This window comes from Lathamus discolor, chromosome 4 (assembly GCF_037157495.1).
Source record: "Lathamus discolor isolate bLatDis1 chromosome 4, bLatDis1.hap1, whole genome shotgun sequence".
Lineage (NCBI taxonomy): Eukaryota > Metazoa > Chordata > Aves > Psittaciformes > Psittacidae > Lathamus > Lathamus discolor.
In genome coordinates, this window is record NC_088887.1 from 33,757,370 (window position 1) to 33,770,646 (window position 13,277).

Consider the following 13,277-nt stretch of genomic DNA (forward strand, 5'->3'; position numbering starts at 1 on the left):
ATGTCATAAAAGTATCAGTCATATTTTTCAATAATTAGATCACAAATCAAATAACAAAATTAGCATAAAACAAAATTAAGTAAAATGAAATTAAATGAAATTAAATCAAATCAAAACAAATCTTAGCTGCTATATTACTATTACAGGTAGAGGATATAGCAGCACCTAAAGCTGCACAACAGAGCATATGACTTTGAGACTGAAACAAAGGTTTTCTTAAGCTTTTGGGAAGTATTTTATTTTACTTATTCTCAAATCAGATTGTGAAAAAAACAGGCTTGCACATAAAAACTCACAATGTAGTCAAAATGTCTCTGCACAATTTCAGAAGAAACATTAGGGAGGATTTCAGAGTGTTATTTTAAATGAAAACAATTTCTTCATCGCCTAAATGTACTTAATACGTTTGCTTTTGAAAATGCAGCAAGACACTTATCTCCATGTCTACGCACCCATACAGCTTGGAAAAATATCACCTCTAATGCACTGTTGTTGTCAGAAATGTGGTTCTCTGATGAGATGATGATCTCATTTTGTTTGATTGAGTTTGAAGTAACATTGTTGCTTCCTCTGGAATTGTCTTTCCTCAAAAGCCCGATTTTCAAACAAAATGTACTCTCCTAAGTGTTTGGCTTTCAAAATCATATATTTAGCATAAAATACAGAATGATGACTAATTTTCTATGTCTTTGTTAATACCTGTTACACCTCAATTTTTTTCTCAACTGACGCAGCTGGAGAGTAGAAGAACAGATTAGTTCATACTTCTGGCAGCATTGTTTAAACACTGTGGCTCTGGTAAAAATTATTTCTTGGGATATGACTCAAGCTGCTTCATTTTCTTAATATCACATGAAGACTATTTAGACCACTACTCAGACCAGAGCTTTATAGATGCATAATTCTACCCAGTATTGGGATAAGTTGTCTGTCTGGGGGGCTGGGGTGGTGTGTGAAAGGGGCATAGCAATTATCTAAAAGAAATCTGAGGGAGATTAAAATGGTATTTTAGTTCAGATGAATTTTAACAAGTAGCCTTTACTAAAAAATGAGAAGGTATTTTTAGAACATACTAAATCCTTTGTTGGCGTTTTTGCTTTGTGGTGGCATTTGATTTTTAATTGTCTTTTTAAATGGGAGAGGGGAATCACATAACTCCCAAAGAAGATTAAAAAGTGTAATTTAGGATCACACAAAATGTTCGAAGTTGAATCAAAATGGTTTCATTACTCTTCATTCCTTTACATGAATAACATTTCCCTGTGGAAGACTAAGGAATGCCCAGGGTCCTGCTAAATTTGAGCCACTGCAATAATCCCTTAAGAGATGAGAACTCATTTTTAAAGATGATGATAAGGCAAAGGCCATCTTGGTGCACAGATTTGTATTTCTGTTTAAATCTGATTTGGCACTGGCCAAATTGTCTTTTAAATCAAATTAGCTTAAATTAAACTTAGAACTACTGCTTTAATTTGTTTTGATGAGAAGCATGGGCTGAATCCCACTATCCAGCTTCAAGAGCAGATGTTGAGAAGAAAATGAAATGGAAATGGAGAAGACAGAAAAACAAAAGGTGAAGGACAAGAAACAAGAAAAATTAAATGAGAGATTACTACAGAAATTAAGGGGGGGGGGGGGGGGGGGAAGCAGTAGCTGAAGGGGAACTGAAATGGCCAAACAGCAGGAAAATGCATGTTGGACAAAGGGATGCAGACAAAAGTAATTCGGGCCTAATCTACCTGTCAGAGATGAAAATATAATGTCAAGCATCTAGAAACTGCAGAAGTGTCACGGGGAAGAATTAATAGTAGCCTGTGTACAAAACCTAAGTAAATCCAGGCGGGAGAACACTGTCCGACTTCCAAGAGCAGCACGGTGCAGCAGCCTGCTCCGCCTCGCAGCTGACCCCCGAGCTCCAGGGGAGCCAAAACAGGCGCCAGAGCCCAGCTGCTCAGGCAGGCAGGGTGAGGGTGTATGCTGGGCCCCCAGACCTGCCGCTGGGCTCCTTCAAGGGCCACCGGCAGCTCCCTGGGGTGCTCAACGCAACCAACAGCAACCCCACCACCTCCACGGCGCAGGGCTCCCATGGAGCTGGTGGGGTCCCACCGCCACCCCACTCTCCCCAACCACCTCAGAGGCTTCAAAGGCAGCACCCAACCCTGACAGCCAACTCAGCACCTCAACACCCACCCCTAGGCTCTGACAGCCACTTCGAGTTGCCCCACACCCTGCCACCCAGCCTGACAACGTCCTGTTCTGCTCTCTCTGCCCAGAGCGAGAGCGCAGCCCCTTGCTGCTGCGCACCCCAAGGCAGGACATCCCACCTTCCCCTCTCATGAAACCTCCATCTTTCTCCAACCGGCCCTAACCCACCGGGCGTTGCCCGCGCCGCCGCCATTACCGGCCTCCTCGGGGTGAGGACGCGTCGCCGTTGCCATGGGGACAGGCGGTGGCCGCGGGGCACCCCGGGAGCTGTAGTCCCAGCCGGTGCGGCAGCCTCGGCCCCTTTCTCCCCCCGAGCCCTGCAGTGGTGTCTGCGAAAGGGGTTTCTATGTACCTCTTATAGATGTACCCCACCGGGGTGTTAATGGGAATTTGACATTTTAGCGTGCAGGCAGTGGGTCCCTCTGCGCTATAAGGCTGCCGAGGCACCTCATGTTGTGTGTAGCCTGCTGTGTTGTGTGGAGATGTGTGATGTGGTGCAGCGTGGTGAATGTCCTGAGAGCACGCGTGCTAAACGCAACAGGCTCCAACTCACCCCGTGGGGTTTACACAAAACATTCCTACCATGAAAAGAGAGAAAAAAGTCCCATGAGAATGGGATGAAAGGGAAGGTGTGGGTGCACCATCCCTGGCAGTGTTCAAGGCCAGGTTGGATGGGACCTTGAGTGACCTGGTCTAGTGGGAGGTGTCCCTGCCCATGGCAGGGGGGTGGAACCTTTCCAAACCAAAGCATTCTATGATTCTATGAAAGCATCTGGAGCAATGGGAATCGTGCCCTGAAGTCCCGACCTGCCAAGCCCTGAGTGGGCAGAGGCTTTGGTTATATCCCACTTTTGCCCTGCGTAGTTCAGTGTCAGTTTCAGGGGTGATGTCAAATGGGAGAGAGTGTTAACTGACACTTTGTCTCAGTCCTGACAGTGGACATTTGATCAAGCAAATATTTCCTGCTTTGAGAATATTAACTATTAGCATTGCAAAGCTTATCGGTATGTTTTGAAGCCAATAACCACTGCCTCTATTGTTTGGCTGATATATTCCAAGTGGCCAGCCATTTCCATTGAATTTGCTTATATACAGAATCTCCTGAAAAACAAGTATGTGTAATAACTTCTGGCAATAATTTCTGGGTTTGCACTAAGGGGGTTTTATATATTTGTTTTACAGGCAAATACTCTGAAAATACCCGATTCTATTAGGCTTTTCTTTTTCCTGGGCCTCCTATTGCTTCTCAGAAGAAGAAAGAAAAGACAGATGGTGAGCTGCAGTAAACAGTGCACACCATCTACTGTTATTTTTAGGTTTTGTGAGGTTTTTCAGGATCCCTGTTCCATACATGAAATACTCCCATTTCCAGCTTCGCATAATGATTTACTTTCAAAAACATTTCCTATTGAGCATTTGGTCCTACCTAATCCTGGAAAGAAAGTATTCTATTTTTTTATCCAGACTGGACACTGTTATATTCATTTTTAACATTTGAACTGTGCGTAAGCACTTTCTAAAACCTAGGCCAGCTTCACCTCTGACATAAGGTCAGCTTTACTGAGCTTGGTGACATGTTGCTGACCTAGAGCAGAGACAAACTTGGACCTCAAAACCTGAAAGTAATCTGTTACCATTTAACATTCTTAAAATACCTCTCATGCTCAGAGATCTCCTTAAGCAAATACACACAGGCAGCCACTGAACTTTGACCATCTCTGGGGCAGAAGGCAACAACTAAGTGCAAAAAGAGCATCCTGGATCACACAGTAGAAAGGTATACTTTCCACACAGGACCTCGTCTTAGCAGCTTATGCCCTGGCAATTTTCACTGGTGATGCAAAAAAGAAGAAAATGCAGCAACAGGCTCTGGATACACAGAACCAGCCAAATCACCCTCCTCAGTATTATGAAGTGTACTGACACGTATTTCTTTCAGAGAAGTCCCTGAGCCCTGCAGTGTGGATGATGATCTGAATTCTTTAAAGCTGAGAGCATTTGTAACTGAGGCTTATATCAATATGATCTCTGCTATAATTACTCCTGCATCTATGTTCCCCTTGCTCCCCCCTTTCTCCTTCCCCTTTTAATATGTAAAATTCGAAGCTACAACTCTGAAGCCTCCTTGCTGTGGTGAGGGAGAGGGCACAAGCCATTTCATGCAGGAGCTAGCTGTGACAGTGCCCATGCAACATTAAACGTTAAACCCAGCAGCTTTGTGATCGTCCCCAGCACTAAGTTGCCTGCTCCCTGTCCTTTCTCCCTTCTCACTTGTCCCTTCCCCCTCTCCCAAATATTTCTCCAGCCCTGTCTCATTGGTGCTCTACTTTGCTTTGCCTTTTTTGGACTGCCACCCTGTCAATCTAATGCAATAAGGCCAGGGGCAGGTGCAAACCTCTTGCTATGGCTCCTCTTACTAACCAATCCTCTATTGGTCTCTCATCCCAAAATACATAAGAGCCAATAGGGTGGGAAAACCCAGGACCTGAGGGAGAGGCCAAAGCTGCTGGATTGCTGGGGGGGCATCCATTTAGGGCTCAGGTTAGTCCAGGAGCTGCTGAACAAACGCCTGGATTCCTCTTGGGACTGTGGTGACTTGTGGATAGCGAGCGTGCTCTGCTGATTCATTTCCCTCACTGTTAACATGGTGATCAAAGTCTTTGTAGCCACATCTTCCGGGTCTACAGCGGTAGGTGTCTCATTTTTAACATACTCTTTCTGCTGGGATCAGGTTGGTAAATTAGCCTAGAATATCCCAGGACAGCCTGAGTTTGCTGGGTTTCTTCTAGTCCACACTGGACACCTTATTCTTGAAAGCTACGCAAGATGTAGAGAATTCCTGTTAACGTAGGACTGCTTGCATGCAAGGTTTTACTACAGTTATAACATTTGCATATAAATTATCAAATAGATTTACTTCTGTTTGAAAAAGTATATGCAATATATATTCACCGAAGAAGGGAAAAGTGGGTATTTTATTTGCACAAAAGCTAAGGTGGATTGTTTGCAGTAGAAAGTAATGTATTTCTTTTTAAAAGAGACTTTAGGACACTGCTCCTCCAAAATGGGAACTCTGTCTAAGACAGAACCCAGAGGCAAAGTAAGCTGAATGAAGATACACGGAAAAAAATCGTTCCTCCCTTTCCCTAGGTTGGTTGGTTGTTGGGGTTTTCTGGTGTGCATGTATTTTGGGGATTTTTCCCTTGTGGGTTGTTTGTGTGAGTGTCTTGAAATGCTACACTGATGATTTTTAGTATTGAGATATACTGCTGTAGCTGTCAGCATAGTGTATCATCTGAAGGGAAGGGCATGTGAATAGTAGTGAGGTTGGAAGTCCGTGGGAGGTGGGAACCAGGAAAGGACTGTTTCCTTTTATATCCAGTTCCCAGATGAGCTCAGATTGCAGCTTTCCTTTGGCAGTCACTCACTCCCAGTGACATGGCTAAACAAACAGGCTGGTGCTTGCTCATAGCTGTAACTACATCTCTGTCTGACACCAGCTCCGTGTCTTTAAGAAGCTTCCAGAGTAGAACAGCTCCAAAACCCACACCCTGTTCATGGGGCCGTCACCTCTAGAAAATGAACTGGGGGTCATTCATTACAATTCAAATTGGAATTGCTGAGGAATTTTGCAGTTCTCTCATCAGCTTATCTCATCAGCCTATCGCTAAGCCTGATGCTCTAAATTTATTACTGACATTTTAGCGTTCCTCTTTTAATAAGAAACCTCAGATACAAGGGCAAAAAAGAAGAGGGGCTTGGACACTGCAGGTTTGGTAATTTGTAATATCGCAGTTAATGCTCAAGTAGCTTTACAGATTGCCCCACACTGTGCTATGCTCCTCTTTGGTCTTCTGTATTTTGGTCTCCTTTGGTTGACCAAGGAAGAGTTGGTAAGGATACTCCTTTACCACTCATCCATTTTCTGGCAAAAGTTGTGACCATGACTGTAATCACACTACTGACATTCTATACGTGTGTGTTGAGGCCATCATTGTCTTGTGTGCCTCAGGCACAAACTGTTGCCACTCTGGCCATGGGACTGGGGCTGTAGTCAACAAGGCAATTGCACGAATGCTTTGATTCAGCAATGATATTCAGAGATCACTTATGCAATTAAAACTAAACATATCATATATTTAGCACTAGCTGAACTAGCTGAACCCCTGCTATACACATTCCTTGCAAATTCTCCCAGCTAGTAGCTTTAACTAAGTCCTTTCCTCTTGGACTGCAGTGAAGGGCTGGGTGGCTATGCACCACTGGACACTAACATGCAAGCTTTATCCAGTCATTTTGAGCTGTTAAGCATTGCTACCATGGTGTACTACTCCTAAGAAAGATAGCTAATGCCAGTGAACTGTAATAGATTTTAAGCTTATTAATGCCAGTCTCCCCTGAAAGTTAGAAGCTCACAAAAGCTGTTAGTGATATCCCAGACATATATTGGAAGGAAGGGTATGGCATCTTTGAATGGCAATATGTTTCTGTATTTCCTCCTTTCTGGCATGTTGGGTGTATGTGTAGCTGTAGCAATCTCAGAAGACAGAATGTGTTCAGATTACTGATACATAATTTCAATGCCAAGTGAAAACAATGTTCAGTTGGAGTAATTTTACAGATTTGCTGATTAAAATTGAAGGTATCCTTTCAAAGACCCTTTGATGAGTGTGGTATATATGAAATAAAACTCATTCATGCAAGGAGCCAGCATGAACCTCAATATATCACTAAAATTCTATTAAAAACAAATTTTGTATCAGCCTTGTACAGCTTTTCCTAAGAAGAATGAATTTAATCCCTAAAGAGCTTAAATCAGAAGACTAAATTGTCCTAGTAGCACTGGTGCTCTCTTCAATGTGGCTGATCTCCATCAGATACGTGGTGTTCATTTTGAATTTCAAACTAAGTTGGGCTCAGCCTCACTGATTTACACCAGAGGATATTTGGTAAAGAACGAAAACCATCTCTATTCTATGTACCACACAATCACACTACTAATTGCAACTGGTTATCATGCTAATAAGTACTTTTAAAAAGTGAATGCAGTGGAATACACAGTAACGTCCTGGTGCTCTGTATCAGATGCTTGAATGATATAATTCACTGTGGCTCTAGAGCAGATCTGAAGTCTGTATTTTTCCCCTCATGGATTAATAAATTAATTTTAAATAACTTGATTATCTTTTTTCTCCCAACTTAGCTGATACTGAACTATTCATTAAGGCAAGCAGAAGTGGAGGCATATATAGTGCTAAAAAGTACTAAATTCTTGGCTTGAAGCAAACAGTAAAAAAACCAATCTAGCTACAGAGGTGTTTAGAAATGGGTAATATCCTGCAAGGTTCTAAGGTATCATGAATCACAGGAGAAAGGGGGAGTTTTGTCTTACACAGAGGAAGTCTTCCAAAGCCTTGCTTACTGCTGCTTATGGTTAGGGCACTTCTAAAATCCTTTTATTCCCAGTGGTTTTGGTGACATTGTACGAACTTTGAATCTGCAGGTCTCAGGACTGAGAAAAATGCAGACTATTTGAATTATGTCCTCTACAATGCAGCATAGGTTTATCACCCGTGACTGTGAATCTAGTCATAGAGAAAGAGCTCAAATTGCAAATAGATTTCAAGTCAAATCAGAGGCAAAAGCGTGATCAATAATTATCAGGAGGAGGTTGTCCACGCAGTAGTAGAACCAGAAGCTGCAGCAATTCTGTCTACCAACATTAATGTTCGTCTTGCTCTAAGCTGTTGACTATGTAGCACTTGCTTCTCCATGGGCAGCTGGTCAGTGCGAATGCTCAGGGTCATAAGGATATAGATGATAATATTTAATTACTCGTCAGGTGAAACTAGTATTATCTGTAGCTCTTACACTCTAGCTAGATGATATTTATTCAGAACTATTTTAAGGGACTAGCAGCTAGGTATGGTGGAACTCAGGCTTTGCTGAAAGGGAAAATTACATTATAAAAGAATATCTTGCTCACTACCACTTTACAGGGAATCTGTGCCCAAGTAGTGTGAATTCTTGCCATTCCACCAGACACATGTGAGGCCACAAACAAGCTCCTCTAATCTCATATCTTCTGGGAAAACCTTTGCATGTCCCCTGTGTTGTTATGCCCTGGAAGACTTCTCTCTCTCAGTACTGTTTGCTGGAGAGATTCTTTTGGTTGCCCAGCTACTTGGTGCCAGCCACAGCAGAGTCTTGCTTTATGGTTTCATACTTAGAATGTGTCCCAAGTCTTTTGCTCTGCCTAAACCTTAATAATTGTAAACGTTAAGGCATAGTACATTTTCATCATAGTTTTGTTGTTGTTCTCATAAACATCTTGCCTTTTCCTTATACAGGCATAATTGCATGTAACTTTTTATTTTTCCTCAGCATTCATTTTTCACACAACCCTCTCCTAACTTTTACTTTCAGTCCTGCTGCCTCCACAATACCAATCTGAGCCTCCTTGGTATTGTGAGCCTCAAGCTGAAGAAATATTGTTTATCCAGGTTTAACTCTAAAAGTTATAGCTACAGTCATAAGCAAGGGAGCACAGAATCTATAGCTCAGTTTCCATTATCTCCTCAGAGGCATTATCTGTCCCGGGCACTAGCTATTCCAGGAGCCATATCTACGGTGTCCGAAGAGACAAGCTGATGCTGAAATTGCAGCTGACAGCATTTGAGTACACTGGCTTTCAGAGCATGTGATGAAACTCTTAGCACTGGCTCATGCAGATTTTATTAACCATTTATGCAAACATTATCCTGTCACTTCCTGCAATGAAGTGTCTCTCAAGCAATCCTTTCTGCCCCCCGAATATGTTCTGCAAGTAACTGTGCAGCTCAATAGCCATTAAGAAAATTACCTCTGTTTACAAAGTGAAAATAAGAATATAAATAAGCACCTTTGAGATCTGTCAACTGCATGGCTTTTGAACACTTTGGATGAGTGTTTCCATTCAAAGTGATGCATTTTTTCAAGCTCACCATAAACCTCTGTTGCTGCCATAAAAATGTACAGTATTTTATGTTATTTTTTATAATCAAGCATAGATGTATAGATAGATACTTCTTTATTTAAGCAAATAAATAAAAACAGTTTAATCCTTAGTAATGAAAATTCATACTTCCAATGTAATATGCTATCATTCTACTTCAGCTTTCAGGTTTATTAGATTATAAAAATACACAGTCCAGGAATTATTTAGTCTGTCTCAGACTGATTTACGCTAGCTTGGTGTCATTTTAAATTCAGTTATTCATATATCTGATTTGTGAAGGTGCAGTTTCAAATCAAATGATGGCTTGTATGTAAAACTTACCTTGATACATCATTCTAGCTACTGTTTATATAGAACACTATCTTGCTGCATGGAGTAGCATAACTGGGAGGAGAAGAAAGTCATGTCTGAAGTGTGATTGTGCTAGATAGTAATTTAGTTGTCTGTGACTGAAGAGCACCTTGAGAGAATTTGGACAGATCAGCGCAAACAGTGCTTGCTTCAAATGCTGCAGTACTTGTAGGGCTAAAGTTTGGCCTTGCCGCTCCTACATGAGATAAAGAATTACAGAATAGTTAAGGTTTGAAATGACCTTAAGATCATCTAGTTCCAACTCCCCTGCCACGGGCAGGGACACCTCGCACTAAACCATGTAGCCCAAGGCTCCGTCCAGCCTGGACTTGAATACCACCAGGGATGGAGCACTCACGACTTCCTTGGGCAACTTCTTCCAGTGCCTCACCACCCTCACAGTAAAGAACTTCTTCCTTATATCTAATCTAAGCTTCCCCTGTTTAACTTTGAACCCATTACCCCCTGTCCTATCCCTACAGTCCCTAATGCAGAGTCCCTCCCCAGCACCACTGTAGGCCCCCTTCAGATACTGGAAGGCTGCTATGAGGTCTCCACGCAGCCTTCTCTTCTCCAGGCTGAACAGCCCCAACTTCCTCTGCCTGTCTTCATACGGGAGGTGCTCCAGTCCCCTGATCATCCTCGTGGCCCTCCTCTGGACTTGTTCCAGCAGTTCCATGTCCTTTTTATGTTGAGGACACCAGAACTGCACACAATGCTCCAGGTGAGGTCTCACAAGAGCAGAGTCGAGGGGCAGGATCACCTCCTTCGACCTGCTGGTCACGCTCCTTTTGATGCAGCCCAGGATATGGTTGGCTTTCTGGGCTACAAGCACACACTGCCGGCTCATGTTCATTTTCTCATCAACCAACACCAGGGCTGCTCTGAATCTCTTCTCTGCCCAACCTGTAGCTGTGCCTGGGATTGCTCCCACCCAGGTGTAGGACCTTGCACTTGTCATGGTTAAACTTCATGAGGTTCATTGGCATCAGCCCACCTCACATGTGTGTCAAGGTCCCTCTGGATGGCATCCCTTCCCTCCAGCGTTATCAACCAAACCACACAGCTTGGTGTCATTGGCAAACTTGCTGAGGGTGCACTCAATCCCACTGCCCATGTCAGCGATGAAGATGTTAAACAAGACCGGTCCCAACACCGATCCCTGAGGGACACCACTTGTTACCGGTCTCCAGCCTGACATCGAGCCATTGACCACAACTCTTTCTGTGCGGCCATGCAGCCAGTTCTTTATCCACTGAGTGGTCCATCCATCAAATTGATATCTCTCCAATTTAGAGAGAAGGATGTCGTGTGGGACAGTGTCAAACGCTTTGCACAAGTCCAGGTAGATGACATCAACTGCTTTACCCTTATCCATCAATTCTGTAGCCCCATCATAGAAGGCCACCAAATGGGTCAGGCAGGATTTCCCCTTAGTGAAGCCATGCTGGCTGTCAGCAAGCACCTTGTTGTTCTTCATGTGCCTTAGCATGTTGTCCAGGAGAATGTGCTCCAAGATTTTGCCAGGCACAGAGGTGAGACTGACTGGTCTGTAGTTCCCTGGATCATCCATTTTCCCCTTCTCGAAAATGGGGGTTATATTTCCCTTCTTCCGGTCATCGGGAACTTCACCTGACTGCCATGATTTTTCAAATGATGGCCAGTGGCTTAGCAACTTCATTCGCCAGCTCCTTCAGGACCCGCGGATGGATTTCATCAGGTCCCATGGACCTGTGCACATTCAGGTTAAGATGATCTTGAACCTGATGGTCTCCTACAGTGGGCCTAGGGTCTTCATTCTCACAGTCTGCCTTCCAAGACTTGGACATTGTGGTCAGAGCATTTGCCAGTGAACAGTGAGGCAAAGGAGCCATTGAGAACCTCAGCCTCCTCCAAATCCAGGGTAACCAGTTCTCCTGTTAACTCCTGGAGAGGGCTCACATTACCCCTCATCTGTCTTTTGTTACTTCATACCTATAGAAGCCCTTCCTGTTATCTTTCACATCCCTTGCCAGATTTAATTCTAACTGTGCCTTAGAATCTTTTAGCCTACTGACAGTGTCCCGCAGCTCAGCCCCTGCTGCAGGAGGACCTCCACCAGAGCACACCGAGTGCAGCCTTTCCCATTGCGCACCCCTGCCTCAAGACACAAGTGGAGGCACTTTCTACACTCCAAGGTCTGTGCTGTAGCCTCCCCTCTCATGGGTTCTGTCTGGGTGTCTGGTGTGTTTCCAGGAGGTGATTAAGCTCACTTTCTACCAGAACTGGGCAGAGGCAGTAGCATTTTATACTACTGTGTGTGAAAAACATGGGTGTATTGCCTAAAAGAACAGTTTGCTCAGGCAGACACAGAAGTTTCCTCATTTCAGATAGGAACCCAGCTGGGGCTGTCTTCTGCAGCCTACACCAGCATCTCCGATAACAAACTTGGTGACTTTCCGCCCTGACAGACCACTCAAGAAGTAAGCCTGTAGGAGAGAGACAGTGGTCATTCTGCATTTCAGGGATTCTAACAAATGTGCTGGGGGGATTTGTTGACAATCTCTAAATCTCTGCCCTCTATACAGTACTCTTATGTGATACTTAGCTGAGGGTTTTAAAACTGTTCTACACAATTGGGTCAGTTACTTGTTTTTCCTGAGTGTTGTAGGGAAAAGCTGCTCAGTCCACATGGTTTAAACCAAACTGGGATCAAAACACTTCATTGAACTATCAGTGAAGTGTTGCATTCAAGTAGTAATACAAGAGATAAACCCCCAAATTAGACACATGAATATTAATAAACACAAGCAAGTATCTAAACATCCTGTGTAACAAACACAGAAGAGATTTCTTCAATTCTTCTTTCCAAGAAGAAGACCTCACCATAAGCAGCACAGTAGCAAATACCACTTGGTGTATTGGTATGGAATGGTGAGAAAATCCTGCATGCTCTCCACTTTTCTGCAAAGTTCATGTAGAGGGAACCAAAACCCCTTTCTTTCACCTCTGGGATCGCCGCAGTCCAACAACTGTGCAGGGTATAAAAGCTTTTATTGACACATCTGAATATAAGAGATTAATGTACACAGATACCCCGCAGCAGTGCCCAGTGTTTGGCTGCCATGGGCAGGGAAATCCCCATGGGCCTCCTGGGCACAGGCACTACCTCAGGCCAGCTCCCCAAAGGCCTTTCTGCAAGGGATGCTGGGCAAAAGGGCAGCGGCAGCAGGGCTGCAGTGGGCAGGGCTGTGGGGGCCCCGTCACCACCGTGTCATAGTGCCACTACCCACCAACACAGCATCACAATGCTCTGGGGCAGTATAAGGCAGCGTCCTCCCGAGTCCCACTGCCAGAGTGCCCAGCGCTGCCACCAGGACAGAGCTGGCAGCCTGAAGGCACCCAAGAGGAAGTCCTTGAGGCACCGGTGGAATTACTTGGAGGGGCAGAGGGGGGAAGACTGCCCGAAGCTGTGGGAGGTTCTCTGCTGCAGTTCCAGCTCCTGGAGGGGCCATGCTCACAGCTCATCTGATGGATGGAAATCCTGCTTCAGTCTTTGGGGAGCTTGCTGCCCTCATCTTCTTCTGGGGAGACAGTGGCAGTAGCCATAAGAAATAGGATCCACAGATGGCCAACTGCTTTGGAGCTCCAACTGCCAGGCACAGGAAGGATTCTTGCCCCCAGGGTTGATCAGGCCAGCGGCATTTTGCTGTTCTTGGGAGCCCCTCAGATGGCTCCAGGTGGA

At 44.3% G+C, this 13,277-nt stretch overlaps 1 protein-coding gene across 3 annotated transcripts in view; it reads left to right on the top strand.

Annotated features, from left to right (window-relative positions):
- SH3BGR (SH3 domain binding glutamate rich protein) overlaps positions 1-13,277 on the top strand; it is a 52,928-nt gene that overhangs the window by 15,870 nt on the left and 23,781 nt on the right. Inside the window, exon 1 of one of the 3 annotated variants that reach the window (XM_065676973.1) lies at positions 4,630-4,894. The exons of 1 other annotated variant lie outside the window; for it this stretch is intronic. In XM_065676973.1, coding sequence (XP_065533045.1) covers positions 4,850-4,894 — 45 coding nt within the window. In that variant the 5' untranslated portion in view covers positions 4,630-4,849. Of the gene's footprint in view, positions 1-4,629; positions 4,895-13,277 lie in introns of those variants that run through there. One more of the 3 variants, XM_065676972.1, reaches the window with a different exon arrangement.